Source organism: Mastigoproctus giganteus, chromosome 9 (genome assembly GCF_048544385.1).
Source record: "Mastigoproctus giganteus isolate SK-2022 chromosome 9, ASM4854438v1, whole genome shotgun sequence".
In the NCBI taxonomy this organism is placed as follows: Eukaryota; Metazoa; Arthropoda; class Arachnida; order Uropygi; family Thelyphonidae; genus Mastigoproctus; species Mastigoproctus giganteus.
This window is the reverse complement of record NC_143583.1, coordinates 98,593,126-98,615,654: the sequence shown is the minus strand read 5'-3', so window position 1 is coordinate 98,615,654 and position 22,529 is coordinate 98,593,126. Positions and strand designations below refer to the sequence as shown.

The 22,529-nt window shown below is 40.1% G+C and overlaps 1 protein-coding gene across 1 annotated transcript in view; it reads right to left on the bottom strand.

The window, feature by feature from the left end:
- The window catches only part of LOC150080585 (N-acetylneuraminate lyase-like), a 51,598-nt gene that overhangs the window by 14,160 nt on the left and 14,909 nt on the right, over positions 1 to 22,529 (bottom strand). Inside the window, exons 7-8 of the mRNA XM_090381356.1 lie at positions 18,339 to 18,431; positions 509 to 648 (exon numbers count right to left, since the gene is read on the bottom strand). Coding sequence (XP_090237482.1) covers positions 509 to 648; positions 18,339 to 18,431 — 233 coding nt within the window. The remainder of the gene's footprint in view (positions 1 to 508; positions 649 to 18,338; positions 18,432 to 22,529) is intronic.

Here is a 22,529-nt window from a genome sequence, read left to right as displayed (position 1 = left end):
CACAGGGAAAATTAAGTGGGCGCAAATCAAAACATAAAATACAAACAGCATTTCCTTTTCCAAAAACTTCGTTAGAATAACTGCAAGACTCAACTACACTCCCATTTCAACCTTGCGCTTTAAATCAGCATCGGTCTTTGAACCTTCTTGCAACCAAACTTTGTGCTTAATATATATTTTTACGTTTGCCATTAGAAGTTTAATTAATGAACAGCAATTCTATTTTATAAATCTGAAGATACAGAAATAAAATTTCACTTCACTTTTCAAAAATGCACGCGTTCCAGCCAAATTAGATCGATACAACAGACAGGAACCAGACTAAATAAAAGCAGGCAATGAATACGTATTCTTCGTATTCACTTTTCAAATTGAGCTCGTGAAATTTTAAACTCGAAAATTTTTAAAGCAGACGACTTGAATTTTATCTTTTGGTCGATCAAATATTCTAACGAAAATTGAAATTCCCTATTAAGGAAAAAGAAAGAAAAGAATTCAAGAAAATTACCTCATCTACTCCAGACATCAGCTTCATTCCTTCTATAGACTGGCAACTAGCTAACTCCCGAATGTCTGGTGACGTATATTTAGCTCCACAGAAGTTTGGAATCGCGGCCTTCGCTTCCTTTAGAAATTCACTGACTTTTACTGAAAATAAAAAAAAAAGTTAGTTAATTTACGCAGCGACCTATGTTTCAGGCGCGTGAGCAAATAGTAATAAAATTCATGATTTAAAATAACAGAAGGGAAAAAAGCAGAAAGAGAACTCTTTTGGCGAATCCGCCATATTCCTTTCATTCCTCCAATCAGCGCACGACAACAAACATAATATCCAGTGCTTCAGCTCAATATATACTGTATATGGATAGCCTATGTCTGAAAAAATAATAAATTCCGGATTTCTATTCGTCCGATTTTAATAAAATTCGGGAGTACTCAACAAATCGTTCTAAAACAGCGAAATATAAAATTTTATCAAAGTCCATCCACTGAAAGTTGAGTTATTACATGAGGACGGACATAGGAAGACAACAGGCGCTTTACGCACATACTAACGCGCCTAAAAAGAGATACAGGCTTATATAAATATAGGCTTACGGTGTTTATTTATAAAGGCGGTTTATGTGTATTTATAATATAATGATCTGTAAAAATGTATAATTATAAATTTATAATATAATGATCTTTAAAAATATATATACGGATTCTTGTTAGTATGGATCATTGACTACGTGAGAGGAAAACCCCTATTATTTTAACTACAAACTGTTGGGTGGTCTGTGTGCACTAAGAGTACAGCAAGCGGTGGAGAGAGAGTATATGATCAGCTCGCGCACACACAGATGGATGTTCAAGAACGGTGGATCTTCAACGAAAATGTCTATGCCCAAAATATTCAAAGAACATTTTAATTTTCGAACTCTGGATTTACTCCACTTCAAGGTGTCTCCGCAAGGATCATCTCTTGGTCCTCTTTTATTCTCCGTTATCAATGAGCTTTATTACCTTCCATAAAGATCTCGGAATTCAAGTTCTCATCTACGCGAGTGATGTGAAATTGTTTTCGCAATCAACTCTATCATTGAAGCCACTGTCCTTCAAATTGCTACTGTCTCTGTTGTTGAATGGTCGAATTTTAAAGGAGTAAGAATTAGTCCCAGGTCGCAATTAGGGAAAAAAATCGAATCTTTTCATCTCATGAGTAAAACAGCAATTGCAAACAGTATTATCATCTCTGGTTAATCTGGCTTATAGACAGTCATCAGAATTCGTTGAAAAAATAGATACCCGGACCCTAATTTGCAGTACTGTTATTCTTACATTTAATGGAATTTGCATTCTCTATTTTGTCTCCCTGCAGAAAAAAAGTACATTAATTTTCAATCTACCTTAATCTGTGTATAAAAATTTCATCACCTCTTCAATGCTCTAGAGGAAGCACTGTATCTTCACGTTCTAACTTGATTCGCCATAGAAAAGCATGTCATTCCGATTACAAAAATGATGTCACAAATTATCCTTCATTAACCGAATGTCATCCTTGGATAACTTGATCTCTCAGAAGATATATTTTAAATTAGTAAATAAATACAGGCTTTCCACCAAGTGACAATCCATCACAAGGAGTCACCTGCCAGTAACTTGTGTAGTCTCTCGATTCGCAACCTCCGATTTCTAATTAGGATTCGTTGCCGAGATATGGTTCACAAGGAATGGAGTACTGAATCTACATAATATACAAAATTTGGCAGGAAAGAACTCACAAACGCAATTCTTTCCACAAAATACCAGCAGCAGAGCCACCTTTCAAAAAGGAAACTTTCGTTAAGTCACAGAAGTGATTCTGATTCGATTTTAGTACCCAAACTTGTTACAAGAAAAATGAAATTGAAAAGAACGTAAGGTGGGTATATGATAATGCAAGAATGGCTAAGCAGGAAATTGGAGGTTTCGCTCTAGATGGCAATGATCGAAGAAGTATTGAGTTACGAATATCGATTAACTACGTAGCTATGGTGACAGTAATGGTTAAGAACGGCCAACATTCCTATTATTCCATTCCGGATTAAATATAAGTAGGTTGTTAAAGCTGCGCCATAGAAGGAACGATCACAAACAGGGGGCTTACGTGGAATGGATTAGCAGAAAACACGAGCAATTCCCAGTAACGCTCTCTGGTGTGAATAGAAAGAAAATATAGTTATTAATAGGAAGGAAGTGTGCCTTTTATGAAGGGTGTTAAAAGTCGTAATCAGTTTCCATTTTATACTATTTACTAAATAAAATATTCTCAAAATTTTACCTCTCCTTTCAGATTCATAGTAATCTTGAGTTTTTCGTCACAAAAGATCCAAATAAATAGATTTCTTTCAGCAATATTTGCTACTCTACTTTTTAATATTTTAGCAATAATAAAACTAGAACAGAATTCATTACGATTGGATTTTCTAATATATTTGCTACGTGTGGCGCGTGTCTCATTCTAAGTCATGTGGATGATCACACCAGGTGTTCAATTATGACGTCTTTTTTTCTTCTTTCGGTTATTGGTTTGTGTTCTCATCTACTGGCCTTCCAAGAAGAGTGCCGCGATATTATTTGCAGTTCCAATGCCTTTGTAAGTTTATATTAAAAAAGGAACAGTGCAATAAAACCCGTCCGAGCTTCTAACATAGGCTATATTTAGGACCTCTTATAGCGCTTTTGGTTGTGCTCGGCTGGATAAAACTTCTCTTCTCTACATCACTTTATTGTGTCGCAATAAACTCAAGGCGTTTGCTTCTAGCAAGAAATGAAACACATTCACACCATTACTCCAAGAAATCTCCCAAGACGCTGTCATACAGAGCGGAAGTTTCTTGTCCTTGATACCTTTCTTCGCCTTGTGAAAGACCAGGTCGACAACTCTGTCTCGAAGATTCCAAATACTCGAAATTTTCAAACTTTTTTTTTTTTTCCTTCTAAAGAAATGTGAAAAAGGACTCTGTCTAACCAAAACACGCTTGTGAGTCGCTTTAAATAATCCACTCCAGCCAATTCAAGGTACGGTGACATGTCATTTCAGTATGCCTCTATACACACATCGACTTTAATACCACTGATGTCCGCTGGGAGGTTTTTCCTTATTCTCTGTTCGTCAATACAATAAGCCTCCACCAGCTTTGAGTGACAGTCGCTGTACACAGCTGCCTGTATTAAACCTCGAGGATAGCTATGGAAAGAAGAAACAGGATTTGATAGTGTCTGTTACACGGTGATGCAAGCACTGTCCTCTTGGCTTAAATCCGGCATAGTAAGCTACGCAACTTTCAATGAAATGTCTTCGCTCAAGTGAACCAAACTAATGAACAAGCTTAAAATATTGCCACACTTGATGGGTATTTTCTTCAGCAACGACGACAGGGAGTATAAGAGTGTTTCACTGAACTTCCAGATTGTCATTTAATTGATATTTTTTCTCCTTTCATAAAGCCTGTCAAGAACTCCATCTCCAAGCAAAAACTATTCAACCATCTTCCATTCTATTATGCGTGTGATCTTACATTTTTCACTCGATTCTTGTTTATTTGTCTTCAGATTCAACGTCTTTATTTCCGATAAACAAACGCAAACATATCCCTCCTCTGTGAGAAGACCCTTCAGTCAGATTTGATTATAAAGAAGTTTCAAGTAACAGAACAAAAGATGCTACCGAAAGCGTATTTTGTTATTTACACTCTTTTGTCTATTAACGCATAATAGAATAGCTAACTCGGCGGTTATAAATATTTTTTAAAGTAGTCAAAACATGTCCTCTGCTTTTCTATTGTTTGGCATTTCGGTGCTTAAACAACATTAACAATTTACAGAGTTTTGATCACCAAAAAATCTGCATACCTTGCGAAAGGTTTTTGAATGTCATAATATACCAGCAGGATAGGAAGTGACGGTTATTGACGTATACCTGCTGTTTGAATTAAGAATAAAGAATGAAGACAAACATGTGCACATCACATCCGCAAGAATCTTCACTCACTTCATTCAAGAATCTCCACAAAGGATTTGAGGAAGAAAAAATAAAAGCCGCTTTTATTATTTTATTATTTTATTATCAAATGAATAATAAACAATAAAGTAAATTGTTTCGGAAACATAAGCGTTTAAAAATATTAAATTAAGAAGCTTTCCACAAAGACGTGAACAATAAAATGATATTTTTTATCAAATTTGGAAAAATATTCGTGTACTTGCAAAGCGACTGCCATTTCTAAGATTTTGCACACTATTAAACCGAAGAGGATAATAAAGCATTGTCACGATTCGCCCAGGACCTCTTCGTGAGAAGAAGGGTGCAAATTGCCATACACTGAGGAAAAGAGGAAATGTCACTCAACCATGACAACGCAAAGACAAAACATATCACCAACCAGCATTTCTCCTCTTTAAACGAAAGAAGATTAAAACCGAAAAACTTGATGACAGACTGCAAGCGCAACCTCAACAACCTGAACTGCAAGTACAGGACTTGTCCCAGGAATGACCTACAACCCTAGAAGTTGATATCTCTTTAGAAGAAGTAGAACTTGAAATTTTGGGCTTTTTTCTTATCACAGCTGAATTAGTCAGCCCATGGAGTACGTTGTTTAGCAAACTGCAGGTTTTGCTTCCGTCAATTGGAAGAAAATGGTTCTTAAAGTCGGGTGGTTTTTCATCTCGGTGTTGTCCCAGAATGCTAATATGTTGACAGACAACTCTGATTTACTTATCAATACTCATTGTAGAAATGAATGCTGAAACACTTCCACTTTTCTTCATCTACCTTTTCCTCTGGGATATGATGGAACGCTCGAAGTGCTTCTGTGGAAACAGCTGGCCAAAAGAAAAATCGATGTGAAAGATCAAACAGTTCAAATGAACAGATGTCAACGAACTCTCTGTCATACTCGTGCCATTTGACCCTTATGAACATCAGTTAGATCTAGTTTCTGCTCAACAGTGTCAAGAACGACACTTCCCAATTCCCCAATCAAATTTCCACACGCGTTTAATACCTTCGTTGATTTTTAACAATCTGAAGTCTTGCCCCGTTTCTCTGCATAAACACCAAGTACAAAATACAGAGTTCAAATCCCAAACGTACACCAAAGAGAGGCCTTCGAATGGCAACTGAAGGCATCAGAAACGAGAGTAGATTATTTACAAAGTCGCTCATAACCGGATAAGTTCAGAAGTGTTTGGGCTGGTCAAGTTATCAACGCAGAGCTGCAAATGCAAACACTTCTTTGAGAAGGGAGAAAAACAAGTCGGTGACTGTCGGTTGCATTAAAGATTGAACCCTCGACACGAACAAGACTTTGCCAACTAAGTGTAAACACCTCCTTGCCAGGTACTTGGCTGAACAAATCACGCTGTTTAACGTCTCGATACTCAAGGCACTTCCTATCACAGTTTGAGAAAGTAGGAAGCAAAAGAAGTTAAAACTTCCCCTAGAGATCTGGTGCAGTGATGAAATCACAGCTCCTTCAGGAGTACTACAGGACACGGAACCATGCGATTCCCAAGACACGGCGTTTTATCTGACGTGATTTTATTTATGGCGTAACGCGTTGCCTTTCCTCCATTCGGCCTAGCTGTTATTATACTCACTCAGTTGGATTTCTGGTGGCTCAACCGAACATCCAACATAACGGAAAAACAGAAATGTTAGCTGAGGGACAAGATATTTCTTCGATGAATATATACAAGTCATCTTAAACCGAGTAAAATTTCGCTAATACCAAAAACTAGCTCGAATCTTTAGGTACCAGTGAAAGGACCAATACGTATTTCATGACATCAATAAGAGAATATTGCAACAAACGTATCATCTATTTAAGAAAACTATTTCTAAAGAATGTGTTTAAAGTCATTTCATATTTCATTTCAGTCGTGGCATATTATGACGACTAATTTAATAAAATTTCAACAAATAATTTTCTTGAACAACAACAGTCAGTGGGCAATGTATGTGGAATAAGTTATGCAGATGATTAGCGATGTGTTTTTTATGGATTTCAAAGAAGAATTTGATAGAACAAATTGGGAAAAATTTATGAAGATATAGGATAAGGGCACGGGCGTATTTGGGGGAGGCAGATGAGGAACATGCTCCTTTAACCATGCGTATAAGTGTTCCTAGGTCTATCAAAAAAAATAAACGCTCAAAAACCTAGATGTCATGCCCCCTTACGATGACACCTGGATAAGATAGTCTATAAGGGAATTGATTGAACAAATAGAGGAAGAGGAACTATATTGGGGTCAAAGGGTTGTGTTCAGAAGGAGGTGGGCAATGCGAGGAAAATATAAATAGTTAGAGAGGTGAAAAAGGGATGGTGTCTTCCCTCCAACATGGTTCAATATACTGTATATGGAGAGATGATACTAAGAGAGGATGGAAGAATTGGGCAATTATTGAGGAGAGAGTTAATTAAAAGATGGAAGTAGAAATAATCTTCTATTTGGGGAATATGGTAGCTATCCCAGCGTTCCTGGTGACTATTAATATATATAATAACGGCCACCAAGCGTGCGCTCATAAGCGTAAACGTATTATATCTGTCGAAGGTTGTGTTCACGGGCCGTTTTGCATCTTGTGCGAGCTGAAAACCCCCAAAATATCTCACAGGGACACCCTTCGCCTGAGATCGGTAAACTATAGTCTCGAATGTAGTTTAACCTCTTTAAACGAATAGCAGAGGGTAATCTATCGTGTTGACTAGGCTGCTACAGAGGGCGAATTGTCATATGCGCTTTTAAACTCCCATAATAACAACAACAACAACTGGCGAAGTGTCTCAGATATTCGGCTTAGTATGATAAAGAATAGTATCCTCGCAGCCGTCAGCAACGACCAGTATCACCTTCACTCCTGGGAAAATTATCCATGACACCATTCGTTGTTTTGATGGTCCCCCCTTAAAGTTAGTAGGCCAGAGTCGATATCTCTCCTAATGTAGTGGTGGTTGGCTCGCCATTGCAAAATGCGAAGTTCAACTTTTATTGCTTCCAGTACTGCGAATACGCAGGAATCCGATATATTCTAATCCTGCGTATTCGCAGTACTGGAAGCAATAAAAGTTGCACTTTGCGTTTTTCAATGGCGAGCCAACCACTACCATACACCACGCACATTCTGAGAGTCTGGATCGAAACAATTCTCCAATCGAGTGACAGTTGCGTATAGCAATGCTTCTGCTCTGCTGTGTTCACGTAAACCACGTAACCCCCCCCCAGAAAGATTTTTTCGTCCAGCAAACAGGCAAACCGACCTGAGAACGCACACAATTTACAGACAAAACAAATATATGGGTAGTTCAATGCCGATGAGACGGCATTATTCTGGAAGAAGATGCCTCAGCGCACCTATATAGCCGTCGAAGAGAAGAAGATCCCCGGATTCAAGGAGGCACGAAATCGGGTTACGTTGTCAATTTTCAGCAATGCAGCAGGCAATACGACAAAGCCTGGCCTAATTTTCCGCGCGCAGAACCCAAGAGCTCTTAAAGGACGTAGCAAAAATATACTGCCTGTGTACTGGATGTGGAAAGTAAAATCCTGGATGACGAATAACTTTTCCTGAACTGGTTGCACCACTGCTTCATCCCCGAAGTCAAGGAATACCTAGAGGAAAAGGGGCTTCCAATTAAAGTCCTCCTCGTGCTGGAAAATGCCCCAGGACACCCAAGTGATGAACAGCACTATGCAAATGAAGACGTAGAGGTGGTCTTTCTACTCTTGGAAGAACTTATGGCCCGAGGTTGTGCATGACTTCAGTCCAGACGAACAGAGCAAGAAAATCATTGCAGAAATAAAGGAGCTGGCCAGGAGATAGAGGGCGTAGGTTTCGAGGACTTAGAGAAGGACAACAACAACGATTTAATTAATGGACAGGCAACAACGCTAACAGATGATGAACTCGAGGAGCTTGTTTGTTCCAACTCTGAGGATGAAGGCGAGGTTCATGAAGAACCACACCAAGAGAAGAAGTTCGACTTGGAAAACCTAGCGCAGGCGTGACACTAAATGCTTTGCGGACTTCTACGAATACGACGAAAACATGATTCGTGCAATGAAGTCCAAGGAAAGCCTCAACGATATTTTAACACCATACACAGCCATGTTCAAAGCCTCAAACAAAAGAAGAAGCTTCCCATCACAATGTTCCTGACAAGGACAACTTCTACATCGACGCTTAAAACTCCCCCGAACCGGAAGTCTCGACGTCAGCCAACCCTGCTTCTTCTCCAGCCTCTGCTACCCCCTACTACTGAAGCCTGTAGTGAATACCCTAGTGCATGCCTTGTTCTTAACTAAATAATAAAATTTTGATGCAGTATTTTCGAAACATGGGTCTAAAATGTTACTCATTATTGTAAAACACAATTAAAACACATTTAAACACTTTCCTGTTAATTGCAAATAGTTGCGAAAGTGTTTAGGCATACGTAGAAAACATCTGGGGCTATTTGGGCGGGCGAGAGTACAAATTTTCGCAGGAAGTGTCGACACGCAGCCCCCGCGAATACGGAGACACGACTGTATTGTGTCTGTACATTGCTTACACCGATGAGTCAAAACATTATGACCACCTACCTATTATGATGTCAGTCCTCCACGTGTAGCCAAAATAGCTTCGTTCCCGGCGACGCATGGACGCTACAAGATTTCTAAATGTGTCTTGTGGTATCTGGTACCAACACGTAACCAGCAGATCCTTTAACTCCTGTAAGGTCCGTGGTTGAGACGCCGCAGATTGGAGTTGTTGTTCCAACACAAACCACAGGTGCTCGATGGGATTGATGTCTGGGGGATTTGGAGGGTAGGGCAGGGCAGGGCAATACCTGGAAGGCTTCCAGGTATTCCTCATGTTCCGCGAACCAGTCTCGAACTATCCGGGCGGTGTGGCATGGCGCATTATCCTGCTGAAAGAGGAGAAGACCGTTGCCATGGAAGGGTGTACCTGGTCAGCAATGATTATAATAACATGCCTTCCATCACAAACAGAAAAAGTGTTGAATCTAAGATCCCTTTTATCAGGGGCTCTAGTAAAACGCTTCACGGACAGACCATCAAGGGAGTCCAAAATCTCCTCTCCACCGGCATAGCAATCAGATACCCTGCTATCTACACATACTACGTTCTCCTCTCGTCATAGAATCCCCAGATCCCAACTGTTCAGTGTTTACCTTCAGAATTGCAGGAGTATAATTAGCAACCTAAACCACTTCAGAGCAATCCAAGGCTCACATATTTACGACATTTACCTGCTCACTGAAACCTGGCTCTCCATTGATATTGATGATCAGGAGATTATAGATGGTCAATATACAATCCATAGAAAGGACAGAGGATCTCGTGGAGGCGGAGTAGCTATTATACATTCTAACCATATACTCTGTGAAACTGCATCAAATTTCACAAATATTGAATCAGTATACTGCCTTCTTCATCTTGGCAAGTTAAAGGTTTTAATAGTATTGCTTTATTTTCCACCTCCCTTAACTAATATAGACCTCCAGTACTTAGAAAGCTCGCTGGAATCAATCTTCCCACTAATTCAATCTGCCGAAATAGCAATGGTTTTGGGTGACTTTAACTGTCAAATGGCCAATTTAGAATCTTCTTCTCCATCACTGCAGACTAGGGCTCTCTTAATATGCTTCACAGCTATGGTCTGGAACAAATTTGCAACTTTCCAACCAGAGAAAATGCCTACCTCGACCTAATATTTTCCTCTACTCATATAGATGTTCACACCGACAACCCCATATTTCACTCGGATCATTCACCAATTACTTTTGACATCACAGTGACTTCTCATAACTTCAAATGCAGCTCCCGTACTCCTCGATTCAATTTCAGAAAGGCTGACTGGCCTCTGCTGAACCTAGCTCTAAGAAACGTAGACAAGCAGCTCGCTGACGCTATGGATGACATCGATGTGCTCACCAACAACCTGATTAACTGTGTCCATTCAGTTATATCTGACATTGTTCCTCAATCCCATCTTACCGCACGCTCTACCTACCCGCACTGGTATAATAGTGAACTAATACGTAAAATTAAATCCAAAGAATTCTACAGAAACAAATATAAGCAAACAGGTGACAGTCAATACTATGAAATATTCAGCCAACTCCGCAAAGAAGTGAAAACTCTCATATTAAACTCCTACAACATGTATACAGAGTCAGTTCAGGATAGTCTGCTTACTCACAGAGATATCAAACCATTCTGGAATTTCATGAAGCATAAGAATATAACCAGTAGAAAGTTACAACTCCGAAACGCAGATGGAATTCTCTTATCTGACGAATTCAGTATTGCTCAAGAGTTTGCCAAACACTTTTCTAGAATTCAAACAAATGATACATTGAGACCTGCCTCATTTCCTGACTTCACACCTGTTAAAGATGATATCCTCATTAATCTCTTTATCACTGATGAAGATTTAAATTCGGCATTAAAAAGCATGAAAAATGAATATACTAGAGGCCCAGATGACATTCCAGGCTTATTTTGGAAAAGGACTATCACTACATTGAAACCCCTCATACTGCGGATCTTCAACCTGTCTCTCAGGCTGGGGAAGTATCCTAATCACTTTAAGCAGGTCAATATAGTTCCTATTTTCAAAAAAGGTGATAAAAATGACGTATGCGATTACAGACCCATAACCTTGCAAAACAGCCTGGCTAAACTCTTCGACACAGCAGTGCACAAATTCTCTTCGAATTCTTCAAGCCTTTCATCGATCAGAATCAACATGGTTTCTGCAGTGGCAAGTCAGTAGTCACAAATTTACTTCCTTTCTGGCAATACACCTCGGAAGCTCTTGATAACCACCTACAAGTTGATGCAGTCTACACAGACATATCTAAGGCATTTGATAAAGTCCCGCACGAACAACTTCTGGAAAAACTTAAGCTATATGGCATCCGTGACCCTTTGCTCTCATGGCTACGCAGCTATATTACGCATCGTTCCTTGAGCGTTATCATCGATCAAGTGAACTCAGACTGTTTTATACCACTAAGCGGAGTACCACAAGGCTCTCCCTTAGGTCCTCTTCTCTTCATTGTTTTCGTAAATGATCTTCCTTCTTTCATCTACACCTCCAATGTTCAAGTTGCTCTCTATGCAGATGATCTTAAGATCTACTCAGCAGTGAAGGAGACTACCGATTCTCAACAACTTCAACGTGCTCTCAATAAATTCTCTCTGTGGCTATCTCTAAATGGCTTGTCTGCTAACCCCTCGAAGTGCAAAGTTATCTCTTTCTCATCTTGCAGATCTCCACAACTAATGAATACGGAGTATAGTATTAACTCTGTGATCATCGAAAGGTGTGACCAAGTTAACGACTTAGGGATTCTCTTTTCCAGCAGTGCTAAATTCGATGCCCATGTCCTTAAAATCACCAGCAAAGCATTCAAAACACTGGGATTCATCAAACGGAACACATACAAGTTCAAAAACTACAGATATGCGGTTATCCTTTATAAAACTATTGTTCTGCCAATCCTTGAATTCAGTTCACCCATCTGGAATCCTCACACAAAGACTTTAACTAACAAAATTGAAGCAGTCCAAAAAAACTTTATCCGTTACCTTACGTACCGCAATCCTCTATTCTATCACTCAGTGTATTATGAATCGCTGTGTGATTACTTTCATCTGAGGCTTCTGTGCACTAGAAGAGTTACTGCTGACATCGCCCTCCTAGCCAAAGTAATCACTGGAATTTATGAAGCATCTGATATCCTGAGTAAAATAAACTTCAATGCTCCCTGTAGACAAGTCAGGAACCTTACACCGTTTCGCCTTGACTCTGCCAACACGGACTTAATGAAGTTCAGTCCACTGAACAGAATCAGCAAATGACTCTCGCATTGACTTCTTTGACAACTCCCAATCACTGATGAACTCCATCCACAAGTTTGCCTCTTCACTTAAACTGCAAAGTGACTAGCTCACATCTAATTATTGTAGCTTATTATTTGTTATATTATTTTTCTATTCTCTAACGGATTAATTATTACTTGTTTTACCGGTAACTTAACTTAATACAATCCTCTTTTATACATATGCTTTTATTGTTTGAATCTATATCAATGTTTATCGTCCTGTTAGATTTCATATTATTGTTATTATGTTTATTGATCTGATCTCAGATACACTGTTAATGGTTACCTGTTGTGTATCTTTTTATTAATAAAATAAAATAAAATAAAATAAAAATGTTTAGGTAAGGTGTAAGGTATGTTGTTGTCTAACGGCTCCTGGGATTTCTCCCATCTCCGCGAGTATACATTGTATCGGGCCAGAGATCTGAAGGTGTATGGGGGTCATGTGCTGTATATTGTGTTGTGCCCTTTGTTCCTCCGGTCTATTAGCCGCCAAGCCCCTAGTGGGATCCGACGTTACCACACCGTGCCACGGGGAGGTTGACCGGGTGTACCACTGATATTAGAGTACTCTGGAGGGTCCTGCCACCTACTTACCTGGGATTTCAGTGGCTAGGACTAGATTTGAGAATGAGATGTTCGCTGTTTCTTGAGAAACGGTTGTAATTTTAACAAACCTGTTTATAGCGTGATTGGGGTAAAAAACTATATATATAAGTGCTTGGAGCAATGTCTACAAGAGATTAGACGTAATTATATTTCAAGAAATCTTTCTGATCCTAGCTTCTAGGATGGGATCCTCCATAGGATTATTTCCCATAGCATGAGAAGTCAGTCCACTTCTCCACCTCTATCTCCTTTAGTCTTGCTTCATTTCTTCTACCTTCTAACTATTGGAGAGTTCCTCTGTTTGATCCTCCTCTCTTCTATTCTTTCCTACCTCTCAAGCTCCCAAACTTCTCCTTCTATAGCCTTTTCATTTCATCCTAATTTCGGCTCTCTCGGGTCTTTCGCCCTGTATTAGTCCAGCAGGTGATAGTAGATCCTGGCCGCCTCCACGTGGCGGGGATGAGGGTGGGACGTGGTGACCAGGTGTTGCTACTTCCCATCTGCTAAGAGCCAGGTACCGGCCGAAAACATAACAACACACCATATCACTACACTTACACATCCAACACTATACATAAAAATGGCCGGTTTGGGTGTAAGCTTCTACACAAGATGTACAACGGTGGCTGATCGGAGAAACCCTGGGATCAACCTTAACAACACATGAATATTCCCCTGTAATTTTAAGAGAGCGCAGGGTTGTTCGCTGATAACTTGTTCTAAGGCCAAATAGGTCGGGCAATAATTTTGATGTGTTTAGATTTAGACCTGCGGGGCATGGGGGAAAAAACCGTCGTGTAAGAGAAAAGTAAGTGGGGAGGCAGAAAACTGGAGGATAGGAAAGAGAAGGAACGGGCCAAGAGGGAAGATGGCCCCTGCTGACAGCGTGGCATGCCCAATGCCTTACCAGAGGGAAGAGTGGGGTGGCTGGGGGAGAAAAAACACCCCCCCCCCAAAAAAAAAAGAGATACCCCGCAGGTGGTAGACGTCACAATGCCCGGCACATGGATTACTGGGCCAAGGTATCCCAGCAGAACATCGCCCAAAGCATGACACCGCCGCCACTGGCTTGTGTTCGTCCCACAGTACATCCAGGCGCCATCATTGCCCCAGGTAAACGACGCACACTACCCGGCCATCCACATGGTGCAACAGGAAACGTGATTCATCGGACCAGACGACTTTTTTCCAACCACTCAAGGTCCATTTTCGATGCTCTCGTGCCCATTGTAGGGCTATCGCCAGTGAACTGTGGTTAGCATGGGCACTCGGAGCGGCCTGTGGCTACACGCCCCATTTTCATCAGGGTTCGATGTACTGTGTGTTGCGACACATTACTCCCGTCACAGCATTCCAATTACCGGCGAGTTGCGCCACAGCCGCCCTTCTGTTGCCGCGTACCATCCAGGAGAGCCTTCGCTCACCTCGAGCATCGATGAGCCTTGGTCGTCCAACACTTCGCTTGCGGTTCGTGCGTTTCCCCCTCCTCGGACCACTTTCGGTAGGTACTAACCATGGCTGACCCGTGAGCATCCCACCAGCAGTCGTGCCGTTTCGGATATGCTCTGACCCAGTCGTCTGGCCATTACAATTTGGCCTTTGTCAAACTCGCTTAAGTCCACTGCCTTTCCCATCTGAAGAACAAGAGTAACACTGATTAACGGAGTTCAGTATCGGGTGTTTTTCATGCCGTGTCCCAACCCGCGCATACGCCACAGATCGCCTGCAATTGCTTCGATTTGCATAACGACTCGCTGGTCATAATGTTTTGGCTCATCGGTGTGTATTCTGTAGTCGATTTGCCTGTTTGATAGAGGCTGAATTAGTCGGTCTCAGGCGTAGATAGCAAGGTTCTTTCCCCAGAAACTGGTTTTTTTTTCGTCCAGCAAAACAGGCCTTTCGACCAGAGAACGCACGCAATTTACAGACATAATACATACACGGGTAGATGTAATTATTTACGGGTGACCCTAATATCAAATTTTATTTTTATTTTATTTATTTATTTTATTTATTTTATTTATTTATTTTTTTTTTTTTTTTGCCTATTTGATGGATAAAAATCCCGTTTCCAGGTGAAAAGCTCATGCAACCCTCACCTGAGACCAACTAACTTAGGAATGGCATGAAAAAAAAACATGAAACTTTTTGCGTCATTGACCGGATCCGAACTAAGGCGTTATCCACCCGGTGTGGGAAGAAAAATAATTATCTCCATAGTGCTACTCCTGAGGGCGAAAAACCGGTAGCATCGTTCTCCATTGAACCCAGTAGTGAGTTCCAGTAATGCAGTGTATCTTCTTGGGCATCCTGAATTGGCATTCTAATTCATCCAGGCACTCTATTGGGCTGAGACTGATGCTTCGTGATGGCTGCAGAATTGCCACGATGCTTTTGACCTCAAATCAGGAATCCACAAAGTAAAATGTACATTGTCGGGCGTGCATTATCCAGTACATGACACCAAGTTCTATGCACTGCGACCAATTGATCAAGGCCATACCGTGTGAAATTGAACATGGTGCAGCTTCACGATTTTAACCACTTATCAAACGAAAAATGGTACAGCATAAGCCTCTGATTATAATCAGCGGCTTATGCTGTACCGTAGAAATTCACAGAATGTAGTTCTGCAGGAATTGTAGAATAACCTCTGGCTCCTTGCATCTCCAAATCAAGGAGAGGTTAGTGCAATGATTTAGCAGTTTTTGCAGGGTCCGTTAGTTCTTTTTGGTAAGGATTTTAGGTATGCCTGGTCGTTTTGTCATAGCAAGATGATCATCCAATCGACTTAGATGTCAAGTACGAACCATCTACTGCGCGATGTGGTAGTCACCTGACAGCGCAACTTTGTTGCGAAACAAAGAAGGCACATCTCATGTACTTTATTCTAATGAGGGGGGGTCCATTAATTTTTGTCAGTTAGAGTATAAATTTCTTTAACTCTAGAGGTCTTCGTGCAGCTGAAAATTTTTTACCTTTAACTCAAATACCGAAACAGATATTTCCACTATACTCAGACCATATATACTTGAACTTTCTTCAAAGAGAAAGCATGTTCTCTTTGAAGAAAATGCTACACTTCTCTACTATCGATACTCATGCTGCAGGAATGGAATTGTTCAAAGATATCTCCTGTTTAAATGTCATGTTGTATAAAGTGAAGAATTAGAGAATTATTTTAATTTATTTATTATATTTTATTTATTTACTTAATTTATTCATTTAATAAATTCGTTTATTTGTATTTGAAAAGATATACAAAATCGAGAAGCTCTTTGAAAAGAAAAACAGTACGTTTGAAATTTGTCGCGGACGTGACCTAGCACACACAAGCGCCATCTATCGGAAATTAATGTAAGCACATATAAATAATTCTTACGATTCCTCCTATATTTAACACGACTTTGAATGAACATTTGGATAAGTGGGGGGGGGGGAGACAACTGAATAAAAAAATTATCAAAAATTAATAAATGCTACATTTCTCAATTTTTGTAATGTTACAGAAACATCTTTTAGAAAATATGAAACTTTGACGAGTTCTTCCAATAAAAACGTCAACGCTGTTCATAATGAATTCCATTCCCCAGAAAAGTAATAATTTTCATTAAATCGCTAATTACTCTCATTATTAACTCCACAGCATTCGTCCAAGTGCACCAATATTGCGAAAGAGTGGATCCCTTAATGAACTGTTTGCTCAAGCTTATCGCCAAATACCGCATTAAAATCGAACATTCGAGAGTTGTCGACCTCTTATCGCTGATTATTCTGTTTGTACGCCTGTTAGGGGTAATCCTCTCGTTACAGCAAATCTCTTTTGTTATTCGATTTTGCTTGTTTGGTTTTCCGTGCAAAGCACCTTTATAAATCTTGCTAAAAATAATGTCCTCGTGGGTAGCACAGTTGGTATAATCACCGTTCTCTCCATACCGGATTGAAAAGACCAAAGTTCAAATCCCATCAATAAAGCTAGGAATTTTTATAACGTGGCTGTGTTAGTCGGTCTAAGGCCAGGATAATGTGGTCTATTGCTCCCAAAAACTCGGATTTTTCATCCAGCAAACCGACCATAGAGCGCATGCTTTTAGTAATAGTAAAGGTATGTCATGCAAGGAAGCAAGCTTATGTAGCATCAACCAAAAAAATATATATATTTCACACATCCATTCCATCTAAACGTTTGTCCAGTTCTTCCTTGAATTTATTTAAGCTATCAACTTCCACAATGGCAGGTGGAAGTTTGTTCCAGCAATCAAGTACCCGCTGGCTCAACAACCGTCTTTCCTCAGATTGAATCAATGCCCCGCCCCCTCAGGTCTGTAATCTGATCAAGAGGAAGAGTCCCATCAGCACTGAGTTTGCACCGACCATTAAAGGCCTTATACACCTCATTAGATCACCTCGCAGGTGCGTAGTCACTATACGCTGCAATTTGCAGAACTTAAGCCTTTCTTGGTAAGACCATCCCCTTGTTCCCCTCACCAATCTGTTATAGGCATAATATATACGGATTAATGTGGTGTAAGTCGCTGATGCATCTAACAACCAAAAACTAAAACCAAAAAATACAATTTAGAAACTTAGTTACCGATTAAGTTCTAAGCAAAGTTTTAAGACTAAAAAATTAAATTAAATGGTACATTTTTATTATTTTATTTAAAATTTTAATTCCAAAATGGCAAATCAGAGAACAAATAACCGGTGCCGCCATCTGTTGTAAATAACGAACACTAATTTCCAAGCATTAAACGCCTATTTTTCGTACATTCCTGTACATTATTATTTTAATTTTTATTTCTAAATGGCAAACCAGAGAACAAACAACCGGTGCTGCCATCTGTCGGATATAATGAATACTTGAAATTATTAATCTACAATATTTCGCGAAGGAGCTTTTACTATCATCATAAAAGCTCGAAGCGCGTACTAAAGTAGCAAAACTCTTTCTTTTTTTTCCAAAAAATACATTAAATCCAAGAGCATATAATGCCCTGATATAATGCAAACCCCTCACTACATCACCTAACGAAAATTTTTCCATAGACCCTGACTGATGCCACGCTAGACTGCAAAGTACCAACTAACATTACACGTTGTGCAATAGAAGCACGCCAAAACTCGCTGGCCTCATTATTTCCTCTTCTTCCTGCACCGGCGCATTGTTAAGTCATTACCCAGCATCAAAACGCCTCTAGACAGACACGAAGTTGATGCAGTCACCCTTCCTACGCGTGATATATATGAGGCAGCGCATCACCAGCTAACTCGCTCTTATGTGGCTGTTGCTCTACTTACCTTCCACTCCTGAATACGAAGGGATGTGGTAAAGCATCACGGGCAGCGAAGGAACAACATCCGCTATGGCCTTCATGTAGCTCACGAGATCACCTGAAATGAAAGAAAAAACACATTTAAGAAAAACACGTTAAAATATGTTAGAAATCTCGTATCTATCTATTAACCCTAACCCGTGGTTTTTGAATAAAAATCCAATATAAGGGACTTTCCCATCAGTATTAAGTTACTCTAATGATGAGGTTCTGATCAAGACTAATCCAGTTCCATTTTCATAACACAACAAAACATAAAATTGAAATTGGACGTCCATTATGGAGTCTGGCATGGTTAATCTATGGGCTTGCCCTCATAATCTCCTGTAGATTAAGCGTGCGAGTTAAATAACCCCAGATTTATGGCGAGTCTTATTTGGCCAAGATTTGGGTTTTATTATGTTGAAAAATTCGAATCCGAATTAAAATTAGAGGCTCATTAAAAGCCTGGACCGTTCTGTCCAGTGGCGGTTAACTTTATCGTTTTGCTAACTACACTTGTCTTTAAAAAAAAATTATAATAAACTACTGAAAATTTCTGAAATGTGTAGTTGTAAGGTAATGCGAATGACGTTAATGATTTCCATCTGACATACTTTATTACATTAGGACGATTTTTTTAGACACGATAATCGGTGTACGTGTTTCTCTGGTAACAAGGTCTCAGCTGTTTTACTGTTCCTTGTTAGGATCGACAACGATAAACTCTGTCAATTGAGTCGCACCAGAGCAGAAGCAGGTCTTTTACTTCTGTAACTTGATGATTCCGGTGTATTTTAAGAAAATTCCTTGAAATACTTATGTACTGTCTTTGCATCTCGCTCTCTAAATGATTTTTAGGCAAGAATATAGAATCTCTTCCACTCATTTTCAAAACGGACATTAGGCAAAACATGGAAAATTCCACCATTTTCATAGAGACCAAATAAAAGTTCACAAAGTCCACCGCGGGAATTCAACCCAAGTCAATTGAATGACGAAAACATCCAAAGGTCTCTTGCTGCGCTACTGCACTTCATTTTTAACTTCCAACAACTAATTTTCCCACCCTGACCGAATGAATCTGTCTCAGTCGAGGACTGCATGGTCTTTCATCTCGCAAAAGCGGAAAACGGATCATAAATACACGCACTGTGCAAGCATAAAACAATGTCTCATGGCCTTAGATTCTTCGCAGATATAGAGAAGTTTTAAACAACCCATCCGATCCAAAAAAAAAAAAAAAATTATACTGTTAATTTCCATTCCATAAAGCTGTCCAACAAGTACGAAGTTACCCAGGTGATAACAAAAATTACAATAATGTCCTTATAATCTCTAGTCTGCAAACTTCCATGGTCCAACGTGGTGACCCTGGAGCATAAACACAGAACTTATTTAATTTTTATAACCACCTATCCGATTATGTTTTCCTTGGCCCATCTGCCGAACGTGACAGCATGGAAGTTTAAATCCAACATCACACAAACCATCGCCCGAATCCACCTCTGATATTTTTTGGTCATTATCGCGGATTAATGTCACTCAACAACGCGAAAGTCACCATCGTTGGGGGAAGGAAGCGTCACTGTATCGGAGAATGGCAGAATTAAAGAAACATAGACTCGTTTGTGTGTTCAAGTTAATGACGTTCTTAAATCAACAGTTACCCAGCAAGTGACCGAAATTGATGAGGCCCTTGAAGGAACTTCGCCGAACGAAACAAAAACGATAAATGCGCCCAGGGCGACTGAAGTGAGGTGCCAGGCCGCAAAACGTATTAACTTTTCTTTATATCCGAGAGAGCAAATCGTCCGCGCGCATTTAACCAATACTTGGATGGAGAAAGAGGTTGATGCGATCGTGTTTTATTTAATTCCTTCAATAAGACGCTTTCTTCGTTTCTGTACACTTCGGTGTTTTCATTTCTTCACATAACAGGCCAGTAATTGAAGGGCACTGACAAGGAGGCAAAAAACATTTCTCAAAGAAAACATCCGACGTTGCTGAAGTATTGTTTCTTTATCATTCCGTACGTCGTATTTCCTCTAATTCCGACCATCCTTTTGAGAAAATGTTTCCAGGGGAAAAAAAAAAAGACTAAAATAAAATATATAAACCTGATAATTCCATTTCCTTTTCCGCACACACACACTTATAATGAAAGCTTTTCAAAAGTTACCAAACAAACAAACAAACAAAAAACGCTCTCCAAATAGTCGACATCCGCGGATTACTTCCATTGACGAAACTAGTTGTGCTGAATGCGCGAAAGCCTTTAGTTGTAGCAAAATCGAACTTAATCCATTTTTCTTATCTGTTGTTTCTCCCACACACGATAAAATAGCAACAGCAGCGCCTCCTCCCTCTGTAATATTGCATTAAGCCGCATACAACCAGCCCAAAGCGCTGGATTCCGAAATTTTCAATTGTGGTCGATTGGTAGCGCGTACAATGCGAGCCACTTTCCACACACCTCGCGCAATTCTCGTGCATTAATGTTTTCGATAAACACGAAACTCTTCTTTTGCATGCTGAATTGATTCTTCGTTGATTTATTTGGTAAAACAAATGCTAATGAGTTCCACAAACAATGCGTTTCTGTGTATGTATATCTGTAATTAAACCAGCAAGTATTCGCATTTTCTTTTACAATATGTCACCATAAGAACGATTTTGGCGATGCTCATTTGGTTATTAAAGCCTATTCGGTTCGTGTTTTTCCCTTGTTGGACTTTCCCACCCAGATCTAGTTTTCACATATCTTCCATTAAATGATAATAAAAAATAAGGAATTTAAAATAATCTTTGCTGATGCAAATTTATGGTACAAAAGAAGGTCTTAGAAATCATGACGTTCTTTCTTTATTCTATTTATTTAACACTAAAAGTTATTAAATGATGCAAGGAATCAGATATTTGCTGCACCTTCGAAAAAAATCCCCATCTAATCACACTTTTTCGTCGGGAAAAATTACTATACAATCCATTTTGGACCTTAGCATACTCTACATCTCACTAACCGTGGCGGGTAATTAATTTAAATGATCTACAACACGCTGCCCAAAGGTAAACTTCATGATATCTAGCCTTCCATTACCCTTTAAGATTTTATATCAAGCGATTCTTGTCTCCCCTGCCAGTGAAAATATATCTCCCTCATTCATTTTACTGATCCTTTTGAGGCCATATACATTCAACCGGGATTCACTTGAGATGTCTAGTTACAAAGCTTTCCAACTCCGCAGCTTCGAAGGCTGCTTAATACACTGGTGTGCAAAACTTAAGGATCAATATCATTTCTAAAAGTTACAACCACAAAATCAAACGAAACAGCTTGTGGCGATGTGCATAACTGTGACTGTTCGGGAGAAAGCTGGTGCACATGCAAAATTTTAATCGTGATGAGAGGGCTCACATAAACAGATAAAAGAGCAGTTCAGCAGTTAAGTGAAAATTACCGAATGGTGAGCACGATTGTTACAGACATTCGATTGGTGCTGCAGACAACGAAATGGCCAGTAGACATCTGGATAACTTTACCTGGGGTCGAATAATTGGGAAGCTCGAAGTGCGAGGAGTGTGGCTGCAGAGGTCGGTATCGCACATAGCATCGTCTCACGTGAGTGATCGGCCTGCAGAACGACAGGTACAGCTGTTCGAAGGACCAGTGGTGGTTGTCCACGAAAAACAACGCCCAATGATGACCGCTGCATTACTCCTACAGACCAAGGGGAACTGTAGATGACACCAGACTGCGGGATCCATTGCAAACCAGCTGCACAGGACGCAGGATATCGCGGTTTACTTGGCCAGGCGACTCCACGGAGGTGGACTGTTTGCCTGACGCCCACTACGCTGTGTCCCTTTAACACCTGCCCATCGGAGACACCGTTTACAGTGGTGCATCGAACACAAGGACTGGACAGCAGCGCAATGGGGTAAGGCACTCTTTACTGATTACAGTAGATTCAGTCTCAGCAGCGATTCTGGACGTTACCTAATCTGGCGAGAAGTTGGCACACGGTATCAACCCGCAAACATCACTGAACAGGATCGATATGGCGGTCGAGGTGTTCTCGTCTGGGGTGGCGTTATCTTGGATGGACGTACACAACTCCAGATACTGTACTGAGGTAATCCTTCCACATGTGCGTCTGTTTCGAGGTGCCATTGG